The sequence below is a fragment of the Eulemur rufifrons genome, chromosome 28 (assembly GCF_041146395.1).
Source record: "Eulemur rufifrons isolate Redbay chromosome 28, OSU_ERuf_1, whole genome shotgun sequence".
NCBI lineage: Eukaryota > Metazoa > Chordata > Mammalia > Primates > Lemuridae > Eulemur > Eulemur rufifrons.
In genome coordinates this window covers 69566620-69594423 of record NC_091010.1, presented here as the reverse complement: position 1 = coordinate 69594423, position 27804 = coordinate 69566620, and the positions used below count along the sequence as shown (strand labels likewise).

Sequence of the window (27804 nt, the reverse complement as noted above, 5' to 3'; positions counted from 1 at the left end):
TACAATTATTATCATCCCAATTGTTATTTTATTTTTTAGAGATAGGGTCCACTCATTGTTTTGCCCAAGCTGGAGTGTGGGGGCTGTTCACAGGCTAGCTACATCATAGCTCACTGCAGCCTCCAATTCGTGGGCTCAAGTGATCCTCCTCCCTCAGCCTCCAGGTAGCTGGGGCTACTAACACACGCCACTGCACCAAAAAGGGGAAAGGACTTAGAGGTTAAAGAAGCTTGTCCAGGTGCTAGAAATTGGCAGAGTGGAATTGGAACTCACGTTACCTTCCACCTGAGAGCTACTTCCCCTGAAGGTGGTATGCAAGATGACAGTGGTCCATAGATAAACAACTTTTAACAGTTAATGTATTTATCTTTTATTGTGACAAAATATATATAATGTAAAATGTGCCACCTTAATTATTTTTAGGTGTACAGTTTAGCAGTATTAAATACATGCACAATGTTAGGCAACCATCACCACCATCCATCTCCAGAACTTTTTCATCTTCCCAAACTGAAACTCTGTACCAATTAAACATTAGCTTCCTATTCCTCCTCTTCTCAGCCCCTGACAACCACCAGTCTACTTCCTGTTTGAATTTGGCTATTCTAGGTATCTCATATAAGTGGAATCATACAGTATGACTTTTTGTGAATGGCTTATTCACTTAGTATAAATGTCTTCGAGCTTCATCCACGTTGTAGCATTTCCTTCCTTTTTAAGGCTGAATGATATTCCATTGTATAGATATGCCACATTTTATTTATCCATTCATCCACTGATGGGCACTTGGAGTGCTTCCACCTTCTGGCTATTGTTAGTAATGCTGCTATAAACATGGGTGTACAAATATTTGTTTGAGTCCCTGCTTATTTTGCGCATATACCCTGAAGAGGAATTGCTGGATCATATGGTAATTTTATTTTTATTTTTTTGAGAAAACATCATACTGTGGCTACAGCATTTTATATTCCCTCCAGCCAGGCACAAGGGTTCCAAGTTCTCCACATCCTGGCCTATGCTTGCTATTTTTTTCTTTCCTTCTTTCTTTTTTGGTTTTGTGTGTCTTTTAAAAATATTTTTTCTTTATTATTTCTTTTCTTTGGTGATTGTCATCCTAATGGGCTTGAAGTATTATTTCAATATGGTTTTGATTTGCATTTCCCTAATGATTAATGATGTTGATGACCTTTTCATGTGTTTATTGGCCATTTGTATATCTTCTTTGGAGAAAAATGTCCATTCAAGTTCTTTGTCTATTTTTTAACTGAGTTGCTTTTGTTGTTGAGTTGTAGGCATTCTTTATATATTCTGGACATTAACTCCTTATCAGATATATGATTTGCAAATATTTTCTCCATTTCACTGTATTGCGTCCTTTAATGTACAAAATTTAAAATTTTCATATAGTCCAACTTATCTATTTTTTCTTTTGTTGACTGTGTTTTTGGCATCATATGTAAGAAACCAATGCCATGAAGATTTTCCCATTTTTTTCTTTCAATAGTTAATATATTTAAACATATTAAAATAATGAACACTTTAAACCATAATTTTACAGATGTTACATATTATTTTAAAAGTTTTTTAAAAATTTAAGATATTGAGAATTTAAAAAAATATACTATGTAAATAATAGGGGAGGTTTAGTATACACCTTGCACTGAGTACCCAAATGCCTGATGTGTGATGAATAGTGTGCTTAGCTAAACTGCATCCCTCTAAATATACCTATTGCTGTATCTAATTTATGAGCTAAGCTTTTCCCCCCGTTACCTGAAGGTTGGCTCAAGCGAATGTTAAAGAAAAGACAGCAGGCCCCAAATGGAATCATTAATTCTAAGGATCCACACCACCAAACTGAAACCTAGGTTTACTTGTAAGGTCTCTGTGAAATCAGGAGAGCAATAATAGCCAAGTCCCATTAAGTCAAGATTTTGTATACACCCCTCGACGGAAGGTAATCTTGAAATGACCAATCTGCTATTTGTTCATTGTTCCTGTTGTCCTCCACTTTTTTCTGCCTATGAAACTCACCCACACTGTCTAGCTCATTAGAGCGCCTTTCTATCTTATAGATTGGAAGCTGCCTGGTTCATGAATTGCTAATAAAAGCCGATCAGATCTTTGAAACTAAATTTGTTGAAATTTTGTTTTCTGACAGATTTGAAAAGCAGCCACAAGTATAAAGTCCAGTGATACTGAAAGTGGATAACAAAGCAAGTCATCTACTCTAAATTGCAAGACAAAAAAAGTTTTTAAAGTAAAGGTAGTAGTGCAGGTCCACAATCTTACCTTACTTTCAATTCTGAAATGCAAAAAGTTGTAAGAATCATTAGTTTTTCCCCAAGTTTGGAGAAAACTCTTTTGAACTGATATGAGACTATTTATAACCTTTATATAATCGTACTTAACCTACTCAGGGTGAATATTTGTGAATATTCACACATTTCTGCTATACAAATATTGTTTGATTTCAGAGTACTGTCTCAGATCCTCATGGAGGTGGTTTCATAAAATACAGTATATACCCTACCCTTTAAAAATATTCAAAAAATTCTGAATTCTGAAAACACATCTGGCCCTGAGTTTTTTTTTTTTTTTTTTTTAATGTTTGTTTTTTGAGACAGCGTCTTGCTCTGTTACCCAGGCTGGAATGCAGTGACACTGAAGGCACGAACCCACTACTGATCAGCACGGGAGTTTTGACCTGCTCCATCTCGGACCTGGGCTGGTTCACTCCTTCTAAGGCAACCTCGTGGTCCTCCAATCCTAGGAGGTCACCATATAGATGCGGAACTTAGTGCAGACATTCGATGGGCATAGGGCACGACAGCCCAGAACTCCTGGGCTCAAGTGATCCTCCCCATTCAGCCTCCACAGTAGCTGAGCCACTGTGCCCAGCCCCCACAGTAGCTGAGCCACTGTGCCCAGCCCCCAGGGGTTTTTCATATTCCCGTATGAAACCAGTGGTGGCAGTATCAATCCTAGGCATACTAGTAGTAGCAATATAACATTTATTGACTACTTAGTTTGTGTAAGGCATTATAATAAGTATTTTATACATAAATACCTCATTTAATCCTCACAATCCCTGTGAGTCATCATTACTATCCTTTACAAATGAGAACACTGAGGTAGATTAGCTACTCAATGTGCTGAAAATCATGTAGCATGTAGCTCAAGTAGGGCTTCATGTGGTTCACCACGATGGTTAAAGAAGGATCCTTTGTAACAAAGGATGCTTGAACTGCGGTGGAACGGTAATCTCGCAGTTACTCAAACAACGACAAGAAGTCTGGAGAATGGCAGTCGGGTGCGGGACGGTTCAGAAGCTCAGGTTGTTCTGGCCCTGGGTGCTTCCCTCCTTTCCACTAGGTTTCCCACCAGCTGCCTTCACGGTGACAAAAAGGCTGCACCAGGTCCAGGAAGCTTACACTGGGCAACACCAGGAAAGAAAACAGCCCCACCCATCCCCCTTCCCAGACTGCCCCAATGGACCTCCTTTACTTCTCACTGGCCACGCCACTCCTGGCCTCACTGGCAAATGACTGGCCCAGTTTTAATTCACCAACAAAGGGCCCCCCAGGTGGGCGCTCTGGAGCGAAGCCTCTGGGAGCTCCATGGCGGGGCAGGAGGGCCTGGCCTGGGTCCCCTGGGGAGAGGAGGGTGCGGGGATGACCAGCTCAGGGACGGTGGGGCAGGAGGACCTGGGTCCTCTGGGGAGAGGAGAGGGGCGGGGGTGACCAGGAAGGGACGGTGGGGCAGGAGGGCCTGTCCTGGGTCCCCTGAGGAGAGGAGGGGGATGGGGGTGACCAGCTCAGCGACAGTGGTGCAGGAGGACCTGTCCTGGGTCCCCTGGGGAGAGGAGGTGCAGGGGTGATCAGCACAGCGACGGGCCGGGAGACTGACCGCCTACCGTTTGGAGAGAGACGGCTGCTCCCCACGGCAGCAGTCTGGGGAAGCGACCGTCCAGGTCGCGAGAACCTCCACCGCGCACGCTCCCGACAGCGGCCGCGCTTCTCTGGGCCTCAGTTTCCCCTTCAGCACAGCCTGAGTTCCCTGGCAGCTCAGCGCCTGCGACCTCTTTGGGCCCTGCAGACTACAGAGTGCCTCCGGGGCCGCCCAACGAAAGCCCAGCGAAAACAGCGGGCGCGCACCTTGCACGGCTGGGCTGGAGAACACCGCGCCTTCCCACGCGGCGCAGACGGCCCCGCCCCACAATGATGCGACCTTCCGGGACTACAACTCCCAGAGGCACCCGCAGCCACACCCATACTGACTGGCACGCCGCGCTACTTATTAACCAACCAGCCACAAGACCTCTGCCGACGGGGACCAGCGACCAATCACAAGAGAGAGGAGGCGGGCGCTCCTTTCGCCGATCCTTGGGCTGTAGTCTAAGCGTGGCGGGAACCTGAAAGAACGGGTTCTTCTGCACCCCACGGCTGACTCTGTGATGGAGAAGCGACAAGCCGACCCTTCTTTGCGAAACAATGACCTGGGGCAGACGGATAACCCCCCACCTACCCTCATCATCAGAAGACTCCGGTCTCCGCTAATTCTGCCTGCGGTCCTTGCTTCAGAACTCGCGCGCTCCTCGCAGCGCCCCGCCCCTGCCTCCTCATTGGCTGCTCCAGGCCACGTGAGGAAGGGGGCGTGGCGCGCGGCGGCCTCCGCCCGGGCGTGAGTGGCCTGGTGGAGTCGGGCTTGAGGCCGCATGGACAGCCTGGCCGTGGGCCGGCGGCGACGGCGGAGGCCGGAGGAACCGCAGGTTCCGGGGAACGTGGTGAGCCCCCGGGGCCTGGGCGTTAGGAACGGGAGGGTGGACGCGCCTGGGCGGGCCCCACAGGGTCTCGCGTCTCCCGGCGCGGCCCCGCCTGTGAGAAAGCCTGGCCGGAGCCGCCCGCGCGCGCACCTGGCGGTGGGCGGGACCTAGCGGGCGGTGTCGCGCCCCCCTCCTCCCGCGCGCCTGCGCAGAGATGCGGAACTCGAGCGGCGAGCTCCCAGCGCTCTGGGTTCCCTGGGGCTCTAGGTCCGGGGCCGAAAGTACGCGTGGACCCCTTGCGCGCCCTGTGCCCAGCACTTAGGTCCTCTGGTCTGCCGCGTGCGCTCTGCGGTTCTTGAGTGACCCGTTCCCTGAGCGCCCGCCACCTCGGCGCCCGGCGAGGCGCCTGGGACAGGTGCTCGGTGGGAACCTCGGCCAGCGGATAGCCGGCAAGGGCGCGTCAGTGCCGCTCTGTTTGCGTCTTTAACCGAAGGGTGCAGGGTAAGGTGAGCTGACGGTGGGGGCCGAGGAAAGATCCGGGCGGGTGGATAGAGCAGTCTGTGTGAGAACTGAGGACGACGGGGTAGGCAGGCTGGGAGCTGAGAAGAAACGGTGGAAAAAGAACGGGCCCCCTTAGCATTTCAGAGGAGTCCTGTAGGATTGGACCAGGAGGACAGAGCCTCAGCAGAACCGTGTTACCTTCCATCTCTGCTTGCAAATTGGCTAGTTCCTGCTCAGCCCCATTTGTTTCATAGTTCTTTGCTAAGAGCAGCAACACACGAGCAGCCAGCATACCCAACGTTTGCCTTTTCCTATCTGCTGCTTCTAGAGCTACAGCTCGATAAGTGCAGGATCTTTCGTCCAAGTTAATGCAGGCAACGTTTTTTTTCAGATGTTTTTACTGCGTAGCAAGAGTGACTAGCTTTCTACCCTGCACCCGTCTGTTTCCTCACTACCCACTGCCGGACTGCAAAGCCAGTGCAACTTGTCACGGCAGCACCCCACCTGCAGGTACCAATCGTTGTATTACGAGGGTACAGGTTATGCTTCTGTAACAGAGAGACTTCAAACCACATTGGCGCAAACAAGGTGAAAGTTTGATTCCCCCGCACACAGCGGCATGGAGGTGAGCAATCCAGTGTGGTGGAACCCAGGGCCCCTAAGAATAGGTGTAGGACTGGTGGTGCCCAGATCAAGGGACATCCAGGGACCGAGATTCCTTCCCCTAACACCATGTCCTGGGTGTGGCCCTCACCTGCATCATCAAAGCTGGCGGGCCACTACAGTGCTTCCAGACAGTAGGGGAGCAGACAGGAAAGTGACCTGATCGTGTGGACACTTACAAGCTTACTTCGCTACTCTGGAAAATGAAAGGGGTGGCGGTCGGAGTGCAGGCAGAGGGGCAAGGCTGGGGGCTTCGGTAGTCAGGCGAGAAGTCGCACAGGCTTACACAAGTGGGCAGTGTGTTGGTAAAAGCAGGCGTGGCTGTGTATCCGGAGGGAGAGCTGACAGTCTTGCTGATGGAGTGGGTGTGGCAGGGTAGTGTGAAGGAGGAAGGGAGGATGCCGATGCAGTCACCACTTGAGCACCTGGGAGGGCAGTGCTGCCGTTCACTGAGTGGAGAAGAGAGGTGTGAGACTGTGGGGAACAAGAACGAGTTCTGGTCAGGCCATGCTGGGTTTTGTGTCTTTGAGACATTTACTGGAGATCTGGGAAATATGCTAGTCATTGAGTGGTTACCATGTGGGTTATCTGAATTTCACAACATTTTACTCTCGTATTACAAATGTGGAGACTGAGGTACAGAGAGGGTGATCCACTGGCCTAAGGATACACAGCTAGTAAGTGGTGGAACTAGGTCTTACATCCCAGTCGTCTGGCTTCAGAACTTGCCCCCTTAACCACAGAACTATACAGCTTGCCGTGTGGAGCTGGGGAAACTAACACAGGAGGCTTCACAACAAGGTCATAAATTGACCATCATAAAATGATGAAAAGTGTGAAGCTGTGGGCTGTCAGGGACAAGAAGCCAGAGGTCATTATTGATCAGAGAGGATAAGAAAGGCTTAATGGAAGAAACCTTGAATGATCTATCAGATTGGAATTGCTGAAATTAAGTGCCAAGCTTGAGGTTGCAATACCTCCTGACTTTTACCAAAGAATAATGAGTTGGCTAGCTTATTGCCATGGTGTATATTGCCTCCTAATTTGATAACGTTCTTGTTGTATTGTGTCCTAGTCTTTGATCTAATAATCCATATTGAGTTCAATAAAGTATCCAAGTTCTTCTACCAAGCTTCCTTTCCTCTCTCTGCTTCTCTGTCTCTCACACTCTCATTTTCTCACGTGTCTCCACAATTTGGTTGTGAGGAACCAGCTGTAACTAGTTTGCTGCTTCTGTTCACAGGCTAGCGGTCCATACTCTGCATATAACCACCAGCAGAGTTTTAGAAAACATGATGGTCGGGACCTGCCTCTGTAATTGCTTGGCAAGTGATTCTCAGGCAGAGCCAGAGTCAAGTGCCTCCCGTAATACTGAGCTTCCTGGTCACTGTAAGTTTCCTTACAGTAAGCCAGTGTGGTCCTACACATGTAGGAGTTAAGTGTCAGTGTTTATCATTTCCACTGGGCAGACATTTTTTGAGCACGTGTTGTGTCGCAAGCACTGTTCTAGGCACTGGAGATGTGATGAAGACAAGTGAAGGCCTTGCTTAGATTTACTCTGCGACTCCCGTGCCTGGCTTTTTTCATAGTAAGCTCCCTGCTCACCATACTCACATGCGTCAGAATGAAAGTTATCTGCCCAGAATACCTAAAGATTCATGTCCACGCGCCTTCTTCCATCTCTGCTAAGACTCCTACCAAAAGAAGTCACTGAAGAGCAGGTGCCTTCAGCAAAGAGAGCATCTCACCTTGGTCAGAGCAACACCTGAGATGCCTAGGCTGGACCATGAGTTCATATCTTTTCTGGTTTCCTGTGGGTTGATTCGAGATCCTTTTATAGCCTTTGAATCCTATGGATAAGTAACCAGTACCTCTCTTATAATTTCTTTTCATTCACTGTCCTTTAGAAATAGAAGATAACAATGCATTAATTCATTGGCCATTACAGGTTTTTTGCCTATTATTTTTGTCTCTTTCTACTTATTTTTAATACCATTGTTGGGATATAATTGACATATAACAAGATGCACATATTTAAAGTGTACAGTTTGGCTTTTTGGCTACTACAAATAATGCTACTATGAACATTCATGTACAAATTTTTGTATGGACATATGTTTTCATTTCTCTTGGGTATATAGCTAGCTTTGGAATTTCTGGGTGTCACCTGGTAACTGTATTTGTAACCATTTGAGGAACTGCCAGATTGTGGCACAAAACGGTTGTACCACTTTACATTCCCACCAGCCATCGATGAGGGTCCCAATTTCTCCACATCCTCACCACACTTATTATTTGTCCTTTTAATTATAGCCATCCTAAGTGAATGTGAAGTGTTATTTCATTATGGTTTTGATTTGCATTTCCTGGTTAACTAATGAGACTGAGCATTTTTTTGTGTGCTTCTTAGCCATTTGTGTATCTTAGAAGGAATGTCTGTCAGATCCTTTGCCCATTTTTTTAAATTTTTTAATTGTATTATTTTTCTTTATTGTTGAGTTATAATAATAGTTATTTATATATTATAGATACAAGTCTCTTATCAAATATATGATTTGGAAAAATTTTCTCCCATTCTTTACTCTAATGTTTTCTTCTAAGAGTCATGTGGCTTTTGCTCTTACATTCAGATTTATGTTCCATTTAAGTTAACTTTTGAGTATGGTGTGGGGTAGGGTTCTAACTGCATTCTTTTGCATGTAGATATTCAGTTTTCTCAGTACCATTTGTTTAAAAGGCTATTCTTTCTCCCCGTTAATTGCTTTGACACTCTTGTTGGAAATCAGTCCACTGTAAATGTGAGATTTTTTTCCCCTGGACTCTCAATTCTGCTCCATTGATCAATGTCTGTCTTTATGTTAGTACCACACTGTCTGGAGTGTACACTACACTTTTGTGGTAAGTGTTGAAATCTGGAAATGTGAGTCCTCCAACTTTGTTCTTTTTTTCAGATTATTTTAGCTATTGTGGGTTCCTTGAATTCCCGTATGAATTTTAGGGTCAGTTTGCCAATTTCTGCAAAGATGTCAGCTGGGATTTTAATAGGGATTGTGTTGAATCTGTAATTGGTGACTATCAATATTAAGTCGTCTTATCCATGAACATAAGATGGCTTCCCAGTCTTCCCAGGTTTCATTGTTGTTTTTTTTTTTTTTCCTCTATTGCTTTTCTTTTCTTCTTTCGTTCTTTCTTTTTTTTTTTTTTTTTTTTGATACAGAATGTTACTCTGTTGCCCAGGCTAGAGTGCAGTGGCATCATCATGGCTCATTGTAACCTCCAACTCCTGTGCTCAAGGGATCCTCCTGCCTCAGCCTTCTAAGTACCTGGGACCACAGGCACACACCACCATTCCTGGCTAATTTTTTTTTTTTTTTTTTTTAGTAGAGACAGGTCTCTTGCTATTTGCCTAGGCTGGTCTCGAACTCCTGGCCTCAAGTGAGTGATCCACTTGCCTTGGCCTCCCAATCCATTGCCTTTCTATTTACTGTCATATTAAATTTTACTCAGATATTTATTATTTCTTTCCTTCTATTTACTTTGAGTTTAATTGTTCTTTATTTTTTTTTTTTCCTCTTAAGATGGAAGCAGAGATTATTGCTTTGAGATCCTTTATCGTTTCTAATGTAGGTATTTGGTGCTATAAATTTCCTCCTATGTACTCCTTTAGTACAAATTTTGATACGATTTGTTTTCTTTTTTTCCTTTTTCAGTTTAAAATACTTTATAAATTTTCATTTGAATTCTTCTTTGATGCATTGATCATTTAGAAGTATGTTAGTTTCCAAATATGTAGGGATTTTCTAGAAATCTTTCTGTTCCTGTTTTTAAATTTAATTCCACTGTGGTCAGAGAACATACTTTGTATGACTTGAATCCTTTTAGGTTTATTGAGATTTCTTCTTTTATAGCCCCAAATATAATCAATATTGGAAAATGTATATTCTGCTGTTTTTGAGTGAAAAGTTCTAAAGTGTCAATTAAGTCAGGTTATTTGATATTTTGGTTTAAATCTTCTATATCCTTAGTGATTTTCTTCATGTTCTACCAATTTTTGTGAGAAGATACTAAAACTTATGAATATAATTGTGGATTTTTCTGTTTCTCATAGCAGTTCTATCAATTTTTACTTTATGTATTTCAAAGCTATGTTATTAGGTACATAATATTGATGAATTTTATGTCCTCTTGATGAACTGACTTTATCATGATGAAATCTCCTTTCATATCTGTGGTAATATTCTTCACTCTAAAATCTACTTGATCTGATATTAACTTAGCAACTACAGCTTTATTTTGATTGTGTTAGCATTATATATCTTGTTTGCATCCTTTTATTTTTGATCTATTTGTATCTTCACATTTAAAGTGAATATCTTATAGGTGGATTATAATTGAGTCTTAATTTTTTAAATTCAGTCTGATAATCTTTGGCTTTTCATTGGAGTATTTACTTTATTTAATGTAACTATAAATATAGTTAGGATAAAATCTGTCATCTTGCTTTTGTTTTCTATTTGTCCTATTTGTTTTTTATTTACTTTTTCTGCTTTTTCTCTCTTTGGAGAGACTGTCTCATTTTTGTTTAATGGGATATTTTTAAATTCCATGTCATTTTCTTTGTTGGCTTATTAGCTGTAGCCTTATTTACTTTAGAGTGTACATCTTCCTCTTAAACAGTCCATCTTTAGGTGATATTGTACCACTTTATATATGAGAACCTTCCATTTCTCACCTCTCAACTTTTGTGTTGTTGTAGTCCTACGTTTATTGTTACTGTTTCTGTTTAAACTGTCAATCATCTTTTAATGAGATTTCAGTGAGAAAAAAAATTTATCTGCAGTAATACAGTTACCATTCTCTGTGCAGTTCATTCTTTTGTGTAGTTCCATATTTCCATCTGGAATCAATTTTTTTTTTCTGCCTGAAGGAATTCCTTTAACATTTCTTATAGTACAAGTCTGTTGGTGATAAATTTTTTCCAACTTTTTTTTTTTTTTTTTTTGGTTTTTCTCTGAGACAAGGTCTCACTTCGTTGCGCAGGGTAGAGTGCAACGGGAGTGATCATAGCTCACTGCAGCCTCGAACTTCTGGGCTTAAGCATCCTCCTGCCTCAGCCTCCCAAAGTGCCAGGGTTACAGGTGTGAGCCAACTCACCCAGCTAATTTTTTCAACTTTTATATATCTGAAGAAGTCTTTATTTTACCCTCATTTTTGAAAGATATTTCCACTTTGTATGGAATTCTAAATCGATAGATTTTTTTTCTTTCAGTAATGTAAAGATGGCCACTGTCTTGCTACAAGTGTTTCCAATAAGACGTCTGCAGTCACCCCGTCTTTTCTCGGTGTATGTACGTGCTTTTTGTCTCTGGCTGCTTTTAAAGTTATTCCCTTTATCAGTGGCTTTGAGCAATCTGCTCATCGTGCGCTTTGGTATAGTTTTCTTCATGATTTTGTGCTAGGGGTTATTGAGATTCTTGGATCCAGGGGTTTACAGTTTTCTTCAAATTTGGGACATTTTCAGCCATTACATCTTTAAACAAGCTTAAGCCTTTTAAACGGGCAGGTGATTTTGATTTTCAGTCTCGAATGTTTTTGATGCAACTGTGGAAACTTAGATGTGCGTAAACTGTAAAGTTCCAATCTGCCATTTTCACCAATTCTTAGTATTTATGAATAGCTGCCCCCAAAATAGGGAGCTGTGGATATTTTATATCTACTCTGCTCTGTGGTCAACTCTTAGACCTACCTTTGCCCACACTTGGAAAATTATCCAGTCAAACTATTAGTCCTTGTCAGCAAAAACCACTTAAGCATATTGATGGCTTTAACTCCATTCAAGCAGCCCTAAGGGGTCTAACTTATAAAGTGAGAAGATTCAGAGTTCGATTGGCTTGGGTCACCCCACTGGGTGCAGATTTTACAGCTCATCTGCTGCGTGAGATTTCTGCCGTGAGAACCTAGTAAATACTAGCTGATGATGCAAGCCCCTGACAAAACCACTTATTTTGCTTTTTGTGGTCACTTTTTTCATTCTAAGTAATTGTAACCTACTCCTCAAGTAACAAGATATTTAATTCCCTCACCCACTTTTTACTTTAGAAACAATCTGTTGAGCCACATTATACTGTTTGTTCTACTCATTCAGTTAGATCCTGCCATCCTCCCGTGTAGATAAAGGAAATTGATCAATAATAATTCCTCTTTGGTTACAACCTAATACAGATGTTCCCCTTGACAGCCACATGTGGCCTCAGTCATTTCTAATTTTTGGCAGCTTTCTTTATGACGCAGAATAGTCAAAATGAGGCCAGGATCAGCCAGGAGGTAATTTCCGAGGTTGTGCTGTCTCTTTTAGGTGTCTGTTGTGTCCGGCAGTGACCTGGGAGGACTTTGCCGTGGCATCTACTTTAATTACCAAGTGCCCAGAACGAGCAAGGCACATGGTAGGTATTCAGGAAAGACTTTCTGGTTAATTGGCATGTGAGGGTGTGTGTGCGTGTGACTGAAAAGAAATGAAAGGAGGATTCAGTGAATGCATAAAATTGCTGGTATTCTCAAAGCGTCAGTTATTTAGGGAAAATTATCACCATCAATGTGCCACATGGTTGTCCTTCATTATCATGACTTAGCTAATGTCCTTTCAGATTTCTCTCTGTAGTTATCAAAACTATGTTGTTTAGGTTTAGAGTTTTGTAAAGTGTATAACCAAGTGGTTTTTAGTAAGTTTACAGCTGTGCAACCACCACTGTCCAGTTTTAAACATTCCGGTCACCTCAGAAAAATCTCTTGTGGCCATTTGTGATCACTCCATTGCCACCCCTCGCTCCAGGTGACTGCCGATTCACTTTCTGTCTCCTAGGTTTGCCGTTTCTGGAGATTTTATAGGAAAGGGATCATGCATTGTGTGTCCTTTTGTTCCTGGCTTGTTTGACTAAGCATAAGGTTTTTAAGGTTCATCCAGATAAAGCATGAATCAGTGGCTTATTCCTTTTTATAGCTGAATAGTATTCCATTTAATGGCTGAAAAATATATCGCATTTTGTTTATCTGCTCATCAGTTGATAGACATTAGGGCTGTTTTTCCTTTTTGGCTATATGAATAGCGCTGAAAACTCACATACATGCAAATTGTTGTGTAGGCATGTGTTTTCATGTCTTTTAAATAGATACATAGCACTGGAATTGCTGGTTCCTATGGTAAATTTATGTTTAACTTTCTGAGAAACTGCCAAACTGTTTTCCAGAGTGGCTGCACCATTTTACACCAGCGTCTGAGGGCTCTAGTTTGTCCACATCCTCATACTGCTTTTTGTTTATAGTCATTCTAGTACATATGAAGTAGTAGCTCACTGCAGTTTTAATTTGCATTTCCCTAATGATTGGTCAAACATCACTGCATGTACTTATCGATGACCCATGTCTTTTTTGGTGAACTGTCTAGTCAAATTTTTTGCCCAGTTTTAAAAACAGTTTAATTTACATACCATAAAGTTCACTCTTGAAGCATACAGTTTGGTGATTTTTAGTATATTTACAGAATTGTGCAACCATCACCATAATCTAATTCCAGAATGTTTTCATCACCCCAGAAAGAAACCTGGTACCTGGCTGGGCGAGGTAGCTCAAGCCTGTAATCTTAGTGCTCTGGGAGGCTGAGGCAGGATTGCTTGAGGTCAGGAGTTCAAGACCAGCCTGAACAAGAATGAAACCTCGTCTATACAAAATATAGAAAAATTAGCTGGGTGTGGTGGCATGTGCCTGTAGTCCCAGCTACTCATGAGGCTGAGGCAGGAGGATCACTTGAGCTCAGGAATTTGAGGTTGCTGTGAGCTGTGACGCCACCACTGCACTCCAGCCTGGGTGACAAAATGAGACAGGAAGGAAGGAAGAGAGGAAGGGAGGGAGGGAGAGAGGGAGGGGGAGGGGAAGGGAGGATGTGGGAGGGGAAGAGGGAGGGAGGGAGGGAGGAAGGAGCCTGGTACCTAGTAGCAGTTACTCCCTATTTCTCCACCCCCAACCCTTAGCAACCACTCATCTTTCTGTAGATATGCCCATTCTGAACAGTTCTTATAAATGAAATTATATATATATGGTCTTTTGGTTATACTACATTTTGTTTAATAATCGGTCATCAGTTGATGGCCATTTGAGTTTGCACTTTTGGGATTTTATAAATAATGCTGCTGTGAACATTCACGTACACATTTTTGCATGGACATATGTTTTCATTTCTCTTGGGTAAATACCTACTTGTAGGATTGCAGGGTCCTATGGTAACTCTGTGCTTAATGCTCTGGAGAACTGCTGGACTGTTTTCCGAAGCAGCTGCACCGTTTCACATTCCTACCAACGTGTGAGGGTTCCAATTTCTCCACATCCTTGCCAGCACTTGTTGTTGTCTATCTTTTTGGTTGTAGCTATTCTAGGGGGTGAGCAGTGGCGTCCCATTGTGGTTGTGATTTGCATTTTTCTAAGGACTGATGATACTGAATGTCTTTCATGCGCTCATTGGTCTCTCGTGTGTCTTCGCTGGGAGGTTGCTACTCTGTGTTGTATTCTGTCTGTCAGTCCTTTGCCCTTTTTAAAAATTGTGTCATTTGCCTTATTGTCAAGTTCAGTTGAAAGAGTTTTTAGTGTATCCTGGATGCCAGTCCTTTATCATATGTATGATACATAAACATTTTCTCCAAGAATGTGGCCTGTCTTTTCACTTTCTGAATGGTGTCATTTGAAGCCCAAAAGTTTTGAATCTTGATGAAATCCAGTTTTTCAATTTGTTTCTATTATGGATCATGTTTTTGGTGTTTTATGTGAGAACTCTTTGCCTATTCCAGGATCACAAAGAATTTTTCCCACGTTCTCCTTTAAAAATTTTACACTTTTCTCTCTGACATTTGAGTCTCTGATCCATTTCAAGTTAATTTTTATGTGTGATATGTGTTAAGGGCCTAAGTCCATCTCTTTGTATGTGGATATTCGATCATCCCAGCACCATTTCTTGTAAAGACTATTCTTTCTTCATTGAATTTTCTTGGCACCCTTGTTAAACATCATTTGATGAGGGTTTATTTCTGGACTCTTAATTCTATTTCATTCATCCTTTTTTTTTTTTTTTGAGACAGAGCCTCACTCTGTCACCCTGGGTAGAGTGCAGTGGTATCATCATAGCTCACTACAACCTCAAACTCCTGGGCTCAAGCAATCCTCCTACCTCAGCCTCCTGAGTCCTGAGTAGCTGGGACCTTAGGCATGTACCACCACACCTGACTAATTTTTTTTTCTTTCTTTTCTTTTCTTTTTTTTTTTTTTTTTGCTTAGTAGAGATGGGGTCTCACCCTTGCCCAGGCTGGTCTCAAACTCCTGAGCTCAGGCCATCCTCCTGCCTCGGCCTCCCAGAGTGCTAGGATTACAGGGGTGAGCCACTGCACCCGCCCTGATCTTTTTGTTTATCTTTATGCCAGTACCTTACTGTGTTGATTACTGTAGCTGCATATTAAATTTATATTGTTTTGAACTTTTTCATACATTGTTTAGTTTCTAGTGCTCTTTCGGTTGCATTTTTCAGTCTTCTCTCTCCAAAAAGACTGAAAGTACACTGAAAACCCAGCTCTGTCATTTCAGATCACCAAACTTCAGACAAGTTGGCTAAGGGTTTTTGACTTCTTTTTCCTCATCTACAAAATAGAAATAAAATTCTGTACCCTTCCATTGTCACAGGATTTTTGTGAGAATCAAATGAAGTAACAAACATGGGAACACTCTAAACTAGTTTTTTATAAATGCAAGAGACATTTATTAGGCCCTACCTTTTGTAAGTAGATTTATATAACTGCTTTCCTTAACATCTTTATTTTAATCACGTCTGTAACTTGTGTTTATAGTGTACTTGGTAAATCTTGCAAGCCTAATGTTAGTCCTTAACTAGTCCAGTGTGTTCATTTGTCTGTTTAAAATTCACAGTAAAAGAGTGGTTTTTCCTTAATCTTCTCCGTTGTCCAAGGATAACTAGCTCCCCCAGGATCATACCAGCCCTCTTGCCTTGGCCCTTGGCCTGCTCAGCTCAGAACTGGCATCCTCTTTACCAAGCCTTGGTCAAGAGTGTAGAGCATGGCCTGAAAGCTCACGCACAGTAAATGGAGGGGTCTTTAAAGAGATGGCCACAGCTGAATAAGGCAGAGCATCCAGATGTCCAGATCCATTTGGTTAGAGCCCTGGTCTGCCCTGGCAGTGTGGGAGTTGTGTGAGAGAATCCCAGCCCCTGGCCCTCTGTTTAACTGCTGCTGTGCCAGACATCACTGTCCCGTATACAGAGCAAACCTCCTAAGAGTACAAGGTCGTTTTCCAAATGAAAATGTCACTGGGACGGAACCCTCGCTTGAAGGAAACCATCCTTTCTAAATGGCAGTTTGTGAGTCCTCATTAATCTTGCTCCATCCAGCATTTCCTGTTCTGCATTCAGACTGGTCATCCACGTCAACTGCTCCATCCAGCGAAGGTTAACTTTCTTTATTGTGGTAGAACTTAAACTAAACAAACCTCACTCAGCAAACTGGTTCTGGTATCTGGGACTCAGTTAACCAGTACTATATATTTATCGTACAAATGATCTTCAGAATAAAGGCCATCAGTCAATAAAAATTCTCAAAATACCTTCAAAATGAAAGATTAGATTATTTTATATTCATTTTATATAAAGTGTATTTTCTTCTGGACTTATTGATTATATTACTGAGTCCTAATGATTTCCATTGATATTCTAATTTATAGTATATTCACTTAACTGATATGTCAATTCGTGTTAATATTTATAGTATATATGCTTAATCCAGGATATTTGATATTAATATTTAAGAATGTACAGTTTTCTTACTCTGCTGATGGAAGAGAGTGCACAGTGCTTTTCTGTTGAAGAGTGCAAAGATGTGTGCGTCTTTTTCTTTATTCTCCACACTCCTCTGAGTGCAGGGTGGAGAGGTGGACTTCCGGAGGTGGCTGGCCTGCCTGAGTCCCGCTGGGGGCAGGGCTGGCTGGGCTCTGCTCACAGTGCTCTCTGTTCTCTGGCCCGGCCGTGCGTTCCCTGGGGTGTCGGGGGAACATCCACAGTCTGACTGGTTTCTGCAAGAACTGGATCTCCTCTGCGTGGAAACCAACACTTTGAATCTCATCTCTGACAAACTGTTGTCTTTAATCCCCTGTCCCACCCAGGCACTTTACTCATTAAGGTCACTTGGGCCCATCACTTCCAATAGAGAAAAAGTCCACATCAACATTGGGGTGATCTCGGCTCCGCGGGTCAGGCAGCTAGTCTTTCTGAGACCTGCTCCAGCTTCAACTTCGTTTGATTCCATCATTGAGGCAACACCATACATATTTTACATTTCAATTCATGCATTTTATGAAGTAGCTTCTGTTTCTGAACCATGCTTCTGTTTCAGCTGTTCTCTGGTAAGGATGCTGGTCACTTGATCTACTGTAGTTATCGTTATGTAACGGGGTCATTGTGTATACTCACGATTTTAATTTTGTTTATACGGTGCAAGTGTCTTTTTAGTTTGGTAGTAAGTCTTCATCTGCCTTTATGAAGGCTGACAGATCATCTCTGGAAGGGAGTAAAAGAGAATGAGCCGTCTAACACAAACAGTCCCAGAGTTAATGCCTCTGCAGTGGTCATTTTTCTTTGGTCCAGGCCAATCTGTGAAAACAGGACTATTTGCCAAGTGAATGTACAGATCAATAGTGTATGCAGTCAGCTCTCAACCCACAGAAATCACAGAAAATACGAATAATTTAATCTACTCTGCTGGCTGAGGGCCACCAAGCACATAATCCTCAATTCCCTGGAGGGGCCCAGGCCCCTGTCCCCCTTGGTATCAGAGCGTGGCCTCCCCTTTCTCCTGCCACAGGGCGTGGGGACCGTGACCCTTCAGCCACCCGAACCACTTGAAGAATGTCAGCTCATCATCACAGGTCTGCCGACCTTGCTGTACCAAGGTCATTTACCCACTCAGAAGTGGTTTAGAATATAGTTCCAAAGTGTTTCTAATTTCACGCAGAAAGGGTAGGTTCTAGCTCATGTTTATCCATGCCTCTTTGCTTTCCTTTTTAGCAAATCCGATGTTACCGAGACAACAGCAAGGGACATAATATTATTGCTGTTAGCAAACTGTGACGTTACTGAAAGAGGATGTTGAAACGTATTAAACGATGTGGGGAATGTTTAATATTTACACTTTTTCCCTTTAGCCTAGATTATTGAAAGTTGACAGCTAACCAGTTTTAATATATTACACCTCTTTTTGCAGTATACAGATCGAGCAGATCCTGAATCCCAGAGATCTAGTGCCTTGGTCTTCTTCAAACTTGCATCTAACTTAGGTGAAGGCAGAGAAGGCTGTATTATTTGCAAAAGTCCTGAACATGGTTAATATGATTACTGTAATATATGACAGAATAAGGATCGAATATATTTTGATACTCTAGAGTACGACATGGAAATCAAATTTAACTAGTGTACATAGGAAAGTCTGCAGTTAAATTAAAAGAAGAAAAAGATGATGATGACTCAGTAAGCCCCAGCAGACACAGCTGGGAAATTTTTATATATTGTGTGTGTGTGTAGACATACACTTTAGTGCATGTATACAAACACTAATGTGTATATATATAGGCACACATATACACACATTGCATACACAGACATACACATCTGTTTATATCTCTATAGCTCTGTCCGGATATGTATTAAAACTATGAATTCATACTAACACTTGCAATCCACTCCAACACCACTGGGTTCATCGTAGCCCTTCCCCTTTCTTTATTTGTAGCTTATTTCTTCAACAGTGAGAGACTTGTCTCATTATTTACAATATATTTACTTATTTATTCAATGCCAATAATGTAGTTTCAAAATTGCTAACTCTGTGAGAAACAGATTTACTAGCTGGAGTATGGTTTGTGTACTTCTTTTTGTCTTTAGCCTTAGAGTTTCTAGTCAAAATGGTATTTTCCAGAGTTCTTTGCTTCAGTGTGGCTAGATTATTCATTTATGGTGTAGTTAGCTTCGTTTGTTAATGTTTGTATTCTGTTTGGGGTTCCCTCCCCCGACATCCTGGTCAATTTAAATTTTTCTCTTAGTTTTTGGTGTGTGAAATGTCACCATGCTGCTGCATGGCAGAGCTGTACGCTCCCTCTTCCTGCCTGCTCCATGCCCCTTTCCCACCCACTCTCCGTAGGAGAGCAGTCTCTTCTATGTCCAGGGGACCCTTCCTCTGGCTCCTTTGCACAGGTGAGCAGATGCATGCATGTTTTCTTATGTTCTCATCTTTCTTACACGAAGGATGGGTATTACAGATTTTTTTTTTCATGCTGTCTTTTTGGCTTGCTGGTATATTCTGGAAGTCACAGTCCAGTCCATAGAAATCCTCCTCCTTTTTACAGCTGCGTAGCCCTCCAGTGTACTGTGCTGTGGTTTATCCAGCCACCGTCCTACGTAGGGGCATTGAGGTTGTTTCCAGCACACTGCAGTTTTAAATAACCTTGTGCAATTTCTTTTTTCTCACTGTTGCAGGTGCATCTTTGAGATGGATTCTCAGAGGCGGCACGCGGCTTTGCTAGTGTCAGGTGTCCCTGTGGATTCCCTCTTGAGCAGTGTGGGAGATGCCTCTTCTCCTGCAGCTTCTCCAGCGGGGGCTGCCTTACATTTTAAAATTTTTGCAAATCTGATGTTGTCTTAATTTACATTTCTCTGAATATGAGTGAGTTTGAACATTTTTTCATATGTTTGAGGGCCATTTTAGTAACTTTTTTGTAAATTGTCTTTTTCTCATTTTTCTCTCAGATTTTTGTTACTTTGTTCCTCAATTTATATGAAAGTCTCTTATATTAGAGTCATTAGCCCTTTTTCTGTGGTATTTGTTACAAATACTTTCTTCCAAATTGTCAATTATATTTTGACTTTGTTTAGGATTTTTTTGGTTTTGTTTTGCCCTGCAGGATTTTTTATTTTCATGTAGTCAATTATCAGTCTTGGTATTTTTGCTTCTGGGTTTTGAGTCATAGTTAGAAAATTTTTCCCTAACCCCAAGGTTAGAGAGGAATCCACTCATATCTTCTCCTGAGAATTATACAGTTCTTTGTAATTAGATCTTTTACGTTTATATCCCTGATCCTTTGGTTTATTTGCATGGAGTGGGAGATACAGATCTAGGGTGGTTTGTTCTTCACATGCTGCCCGTTTTCCCAGCACCAAGCACTAAAAAGTCCGTCTGTCATCGCTTCTCAGTCTTCTGGCCAAGGTCAAGTGTAAAAAGTGCGTCTTTATCCAGTGATTTTCGATGCCAACTTTCATATACATTTGAGTTTATTTCTGAACTTTTAATTTTATCCCATTGATGTATTTGTCGTTCTACGTACCAGGACCACCCTGTTTAATTAAGGAGTATTTATGGTATATTTTAACGTCCATTAGCTTTATTTTTTTTTCTTCAGGTCTTTCTTGACTATTCTTAAATATTTGTTTTTCAGTTTGGCCTTTTGTATCAACTTGTATAACTCTATAAAATGGTTTGTTGGGGTTTTTACTGGGGTTATATTGAATTTACAAATTAGCTTGGGGAGAACTGTCATCTTTATAATGTCAAATTATCCTATCCAAGAATAGGGGATGTCTTTTCATTTGTTCATATCTACTTTAGTGTCTTTCAAGAACATCTTACATTCTCCTTGCATAGGTTTTATGCAATTCTTGTTAAATTATTGCTAAATATTTAATCTTTGCTGCAATTATTTTGAACAGCATTTTCTCTGACTGCTTACTATTTCATATTTTAAAACAATTTTTGTATATTAATTTTTTTGTCACTGAAATTCATTTCTTGTTTGAGTTAGTTTTATTGATTCTCTGGGGGTTTCCAGATATATGTTTGATATCATCTGCAAATAGAAGTAGTTTTGCTGTTTTACCCCTTATGTGTCTGACTGATTTCTCTTGTCTCACTAAATTGGGTAATCCCTGCACAGTGTTGAACCGAAGTGGAGACGGCGGCATCTCTGCCTTGTTCCTGATCTTCATAGGAATGCTGCTAGTCTGTCCCCATTTAATAAGGTACTGGCTTTTATCATGCTTCAGAATGTAACCCTCAATTCCTACTTTCTTAACTTTTATCGTAAATGGGTTTTAAATTTTGTCAAAGAATTTTTCAGAATCTATGGAGATAATCAGATTATTTTTCCTTAGGTTTATTAATATGGTGAATGATACTAATGGATTTCCTAATATTGAATTCATCTTTCATTTCTGGAAAAAGTCCTACTTGGTCATGGTACATGGTTTTCTTAGTGTGGTGTTGGATTCTGTTCCTTAGTATTTAACATTTTTACATTGATATTCATGAATGATAATGGTCTGTAGTTTTTGTTCCGTGTTCTCTTCCTCTAGTTTATCAGTGTTGAGTTTACTTCATAAAAGGACTTAGGGAGTTTTCCTTCTTTCTCAATGCTCTGGAATAATTTATATAGAGCAGTGGCACTATCTGGTCTTTGAAGGTTTGTTAGAATTCCCATGTGAAACCATCTGGTCCTGGTGCTTCTTATGGGGTAGTTGCTTAATAACTCTTTCTGTTTCTTCTGGGAAATCATCAGTTTAAGCTTTCTAACTCTAATGGGGTCAATTTTGGTAATCTGAATTTCCTTAGGAAGTTATCCTTTTTCATCTGCATTTTCAAATTCATTTGCATAGAGATCTGCAAAGTATTCCCTTAAGATTTTAAAAATTTCTTCCATTTCATAGGTTATTTCCCCTGTGCCATCTCTTATTTTCTATGTTTGTGCTCACTCCTCCTTTTCTTGATCAACTTAGCTAGTGGTTTGTCTGTTATTTTTTCCTCCAAAAACCAAGATTTAGATTTATGCATTAGATCTACTGTTTTCTCTATTCTCTACCTCATTAATCCTTATTAATTTCAGCTTTTTCCTATATTATTTCCTTTCATGTGTTTTCTTTTGGTTTACTTTCTTATTTTTAGTTTTTATGAGCTAGGAATTGTTCTCTCTTTTATTGATAAAAGTGTCAATGAGTTTTTCTGTGATTACTGCTTTTATGTAGTGTTTTCATTTATTTTTTTAAAATTCTGTGCTTTCAGTTTGCATTTCCTCTTTCATATAAGAGATAAGACTCTTAAATTTCCAGGTGGAAATGCTTGTCTGTTTGTTGTTTTTTTTTTTTTTTTTTTTTTTTTTTTTTTTTCTTTTGAGACAGAGTCTCACTCTGTTGCCCAGGCTAGAGTGAGTGCCGTGGCGTCAGCCTAGCTCACAGCAACCTCAAACTCCTGGGCTCAAGCGATCCTCCTGTCTCAGCCTCCCGAGTAGCTGGGACTACAGGCATGCACCACCATGCCCGGCTAATTTTTTCTATATATATTTTTAGCTGTCCATATAATTTCTTTCTATTTTTAGAGGTGGGGTCTCGCTCTTGCTCAGGCTGGTCTCGAACTCCTGAGCTCAAACGATCCGCCCACCTCGGCCTCCCAGAGAGCTAGGATTACAGGCGTGAGCCACCGCGCCCGGCCTGTTTGTTGTTAATAATTGATACTTTTATAGCATTATGATCAGAAAATATGGTTTGCATTTCAACCTTATGGAAATTTTTTAAAAATTTGTCTATTTTTAATTATTATGGGTACATAATAGTTGTATATATTGATAGAATTATGGAAATTATTGATGTTTTCTTTAATTGATCAGTTGTTGTGACTGTCCTGTAGGTTCTTGAAAAAAATGTGTCTTCTTTATTATCAGAGTATAGAGTTCAATATATAAATCCATAAGGTCTACCTTGATTGATTGTTTCGTTTAGATCTTCTGTCTCCTTATTTTTGTATATTTGACTGCCTTGTACTGAGAATAGTGTATTAAATCTCCTACTTTTGGTATGTTTCTGTGTCTGCTTACATCTCCTGGGGTCTCAATTTGTAAGGGCAGTGGTTTTATTATGTGGTTCATAGATGTTCTTGAGCATCCTGTCTTCATTGTGAATGTGGCTTTTAGCATTAAAAAGTGTCCTTTGTTGTGTTGAGCACTTGGGCTGGAGTTCTGTGTGGTCTACTCCTGCTTTCACTTTTACTTCCCTGGTGTGCCTTTGTCTGTCCTTCTTATTTTCACCCTTTCAGAATCACTTGATTTTAGGCATATCCTCATACACAGCATGTAGTTGGGTCTTGTGCTGTCCACCAAATTAAAAACCTTTTTCTTGTAATGGGTGAGTTAAGCCCATTAATATTTATTGACATGACTGACTTGTTTGCTTACAACTCTATCATTGTCGTATAATTATGTACATTTTGTTATATTTGCTCTTTTATTGAGATTTTTTATTTGGATTTAGAAGGATTTGTATTTTCTAGTGATTATTTGCATTTAAATCTATTTAATGTCTTAAGTGCCCTATTTTATTATTTAACCTTTTACTGTCTAATTCTCAGCTTTTTTCAGTACATTTAATACTCACCAATTGCTCATGTAACAATGAGCTGTACAATAATGAGCATTTTCCTCTCCTTTTTCTTCACCCGTTTTTATTTCATTTTTTCTATTACAGTTCATCATAGTATTTAAAGTTTCTATATTGAATAAATCCATTAAGTGAAAAAAAATCAATTTAGAAAATATTAAATAATAGTGCAGATAATAAATTTAGCAAAAATCACGAAGGTGGTTTGCAAGTGACTGGAGACAGTGGGGAGATGCCAGTGCACCAGGAAGTGTCTTCTGCCGGGAGCGGGAGTCCCCCCCCCCCCTTGCCAGGCAGGGCCTGGGCAAAGCAAGCTCTCTGTGCCCTCCGTGGCGGTGGATGGACAGCAGGACTGTTTGCAGAGGTCCTCCTGCCTCTGCAGTTCTATCAGCTGAAACATTGTTACCCTCAAAATACACAAAGTCTTGCAACTTTGGGACAGAATACTTTCTTCTTTAGCATTAGAGTATTACTTTCCTAATTATCTTCTTTAGTTTATGTGGAAGCAAACACCTAGTGCTAACTTTCCCAAAGTTATCAGTTGTGGACTGATTGTGCAACTTTTGAAATAAATAAAATTAATTTGCTCTTCAGTGCCAGTAAGAATTATTCACAAGTGAATTGTTCATATTATATTAAGAAAGTACATAACTTGATACTAGCAAAATGTGTTAAAGCATATAGCTAGTTGCTTGAACAAAATTTATAGGTTTTGTACATTTTCAATATCAATAAACCAGTCACAATGGTTTATTACAAGAGTTTCCGCCAAACTTGTTTAAAATGACTATTTTAAATCTATAAAACTAAGTAAGTATTAGACAATCTAGGAATAATGAGATTAAATGTAATTGATGGTTGTTATTCTGAAAAGATAAACTTTAAAGTCATCTCCTCAAACGTCCTATAACATTTTCCAGCTCCACAGAGGTCTGTATTTGCAGCTGAAGTTTTCTGAAAGCAAATTCAATTAGAGTGTTGTGTGCTTTATGAGGCCATTTAAAGTGAAATTTTGTTTGTTTCAGAAACGGGCATGCAGGAGATTAGAAGCCTGTGGGCAGGAGCCTGGCTGCCCCCAGGTGAACACCTGTACCCTGGCGTCCTGGGGCCCAGAGGACTGGGAGTCTCCACCAAGAGGCTGCCCCCCAGCTCCGAGGCCAGAGAGTGGCCAGGGAAGGCCAAATGCAGGGGTATGTTTCTCTTCCCACAAAACGAGTTAGCCCATTTAAATATTTTAATAAAAAGTGTAAATAATCATTGTTCTGATACATCTGCGACTGTGATTTGTTAAATAGATTCCTCAGAACGGTGGAAGGAGCCCGGCCCAGCCTTGCCCAAGATGTATTGCCGGGGAATCTGTAAGTGCATTAACCTTCCTGCTGTGACATAAAAGATAGACTTCTCCTTTAATATTAGATCCATAAAACAAAGTTAATAAAAACTGCAATTATGTTTCTAAGGAATGAGGGATGTAAATAAAAAGGTGAAGATTGATTTAAGCTTTTCTTAGCATTCAGTTGGGTGCAGACTAATTTGTTTCCAGCTTCAGATTGGAAATAGAAATTGCAAATACATTTAAAATTCTTTTTAAAAAACAGTGTTTAGGGAATGGAACAGGCCACTTGATTTGGTTAAACTAGAGAATCATTTAAGGACATCTTGGAGAAAATACCTAACTTTCTCGTTTAATTATCGAAATGGGAATCAACCTTGCTTTTTTTCTTTTCTCTGTTTAAGCTTTTTTTGCATGTTTCTATAAACTTCACATAAATCACAGATTTCAGAAGGAAACACAGTGTTCACACCATTAATTCAAAGTGAAGGGAGGTCAGAAACTGCCAGAGTCAAATTCTCAATCTCTTCCATTGGGCAGAATATCATAAAGTATATATTAGCATAATAATACCTTTGTTATTAATTTTGAACTTACTCCAAGAACAAGTTAATATGTCTTTGATAACCTCTATAATTCTTGGGGAGTTTTTAATTTTAAATTTGAAATCTTAATATTGCAATAAAATAGAATTATATTTAAATCCCACATAGAAACTAGGAATTTGTGTGTATGTGAGTGTATTTCTGAGATTGTCCCCTAAAGATCTTTAGAGAAGTGTATTGCTCTGTTTTTGATAAGCAAAAGATCGAGTCAATAAGTTACAGAGATCTTCAACTGACACATGTAGGCTACTATGTTTTGCAGTGATAGGCACTGCTTTTGCTTTAAACAAAGACCTAAAACCATGACAGCATCATCCAAGTGAACCTCTGATTATCTAAAGTCATTAGAAGTGAGAAAACAAAGTTTAGGGTAAAACTCACTCCACGAAGGTATACTTTTCTACTTTTCGTATTCTATCTTTGGAAGAATTTTTATAGATTATTGTGTATTCTGTGGTGTAATTCTGAACAATGGTGAAATTAAAGCTCTAGCAACTTGAATTTAGTATATTTAGGTTGATTCACACAGCCGCTGAACATATCCTGGAATGCAAATAAATACTACTTACTTTGAGAAATACGACCCCATTATGGTTGAATGGTGTATTTGCTAGTGACTGACCTAGTACCCTTCTTTTTCCCACCCTGTTTCTGGGGATGTGTCTTTCAGATCCCCCGTCTGTTGGAGGCAAACACTGGGAGTGTGTACAGATTCGTAAAGCGCTGAGGGTTGTGTTCTGGCATGAATGGCTTAAAGAAAAAAATATTTAGCTCAAGCAACTGATTGGATCTTTTTGGCTAATATTCTGTTTGAACAACAGTACCTATTTGATTAGGGTTTTTCCTTTCTTTGTAATTCCCCAAGCTTGCCTCTGTTATGTTTCATAGGAAAGGAATCTATGAGCGGAAAACTTACATTGATATGTAAATATCATTTTTTTTGTTAATGCTCAATATTCTTTTCATCTAAATTTCAGAAACTGACTTTAAAAAATCAGTTTCCTTTTATTTGTAGTTACTCTCAATAAAATTTTACCCAGGCTTGGGCGTTTTAATATTTACACCCACTATTTCTAAAAGTCTTATGTAAATAGAGATTGAAATGTGAATTTGAAAAGTCACACCTCTTGATATTTGAACAGACTATAGCTGCGTATATCTTCTTTTTCTAATAATATGGCTAGTTTCTCTCCTAAGCTTTTAAAATAATAAGACACTTACTATTTTTATATTCTAAAACATCAAAAGGTTCAGTGTTAAATAAAAAGCAAATAGTATTTTTAGAAATGCAAGATCCCAGGGAGTTGTGCTTAACAATAAATCACCTATGGGCAACGATTCCAAATTTCAGAAGACTTTATTAACCACGGTTCCATTCACAAATGCTTGCCTGTATACACACGAGCGCGCCCACTCTCCTGGCCGAGATTCCCATGGGTGACTCAGAATGGCTCCCTTGGATCAAAGAGAAGCAGAGGTTGTGTCAGTGGTCATTTTTGGGGAATTCTAACCAGGAAACTTGCACGTGATTCTCAGCTTACTTGGTGACTTTCCCCCAGGAAGCTCCTTTGCATCCCGACTCGCTAGTGCATTTCTGACCTCAATAGGATATCAGCTGAGCACGTCAGTTCTATTCTTGGTGCCTGAGTGCCTGTGGCCTTCTCTTCCTGAGCTTTTCCTTATTTTTATCACTGAGGCATTCCTCACATGTGTAAGGTCTTCACTTCTCACACATGCAAGAACTTTTTCCATAGACTTTCTCAGACTCGTTTTCCACGTTTGCATTTCGGTCTCTTTTCTATTATACTCGATACATTCTGTCATGTTGCTACAGTGGTTACTGTTTCAGGATTCTCTGAGCTGGTTTTGTACAGTAATTACTGTGCTGGTTCAACCCACAATGCACATTACTGTTTAGAAACATCTCCTCTTAGCCCTGACTCACCCTGCTCATGTCTCTAACAGTCACAGTGGGTGTGGTGGGACCTGGGATTGTGGCTTCTGAGGTGTCCACTCCCGCTCAGGCCCGGCTGCTTGTCCTCCCTGTGTGTGCCGTCTGGCACTGCAAGTCCAGAAGTGGGCACCGTCACCGGGAGACATCCTTTCTTTTCCTTCCACAGATGGCTCCTGAGCCAGACTGTCCCCTGGCAGCACACTTCCTTTCTCAGATCAGCTCGGCTTGCCTGCGTGAGGGCACATGGTAGCCAGGTGTCATAGGGAAATTAGGCTGTTCTTTGAGACTCAAGACCAATTAAGTAAAACCGTACAAGGCTGCCAGAGGTCTCCAGAGTCCTCAAAGAAGATACATGAAGAGGGGAGTGGGCCTTACAAGGCAGAAAACTGTGGAAAGAACTTAGGATGTTTGATGAGGAGAGAGGTGGTATTTCCTCAGCGCCGCATGTTCCTGGTGGGACCTGGTGTCTACTGT

General features: G+C 40.9%; 1 protein-coding gene across 2 annotated transcripts in view; it reads left to right on the top strand.

Moving 5' to 3' along the window:
- The first annotated feature begins 4675 nt into the window (after nucleotides 1-4675).
- C28H10orf143 (chromosome 28 C10orf143 homolog) overlaps nucleotides 4676-27804 on the top strand; it is a 34251-nt gene continuing 11122 nt past the window's right edge. For both annotated transcript variants that reach the window (XM_069460636.1, XM_069460637.1), the window contains exons 1-3: nucleotides 4676-4786; nucleotides 24464-24628; nucleotides 24734-24796. In XM_069460636.1, the coding sequence (XP_069316737.1) occupies nucleotides 4718-4786; nucleotides 24464-24628; nucleotides 24734-24796 (297 nt within the window). In that variant the 5' untranslated portion in view covers nucleotides 4676-4717. The remainder of the gene's footprint in view (nucleotides 4787-24463; nucleotides 24629-24733; nucleotides 24797-27804) is intronic.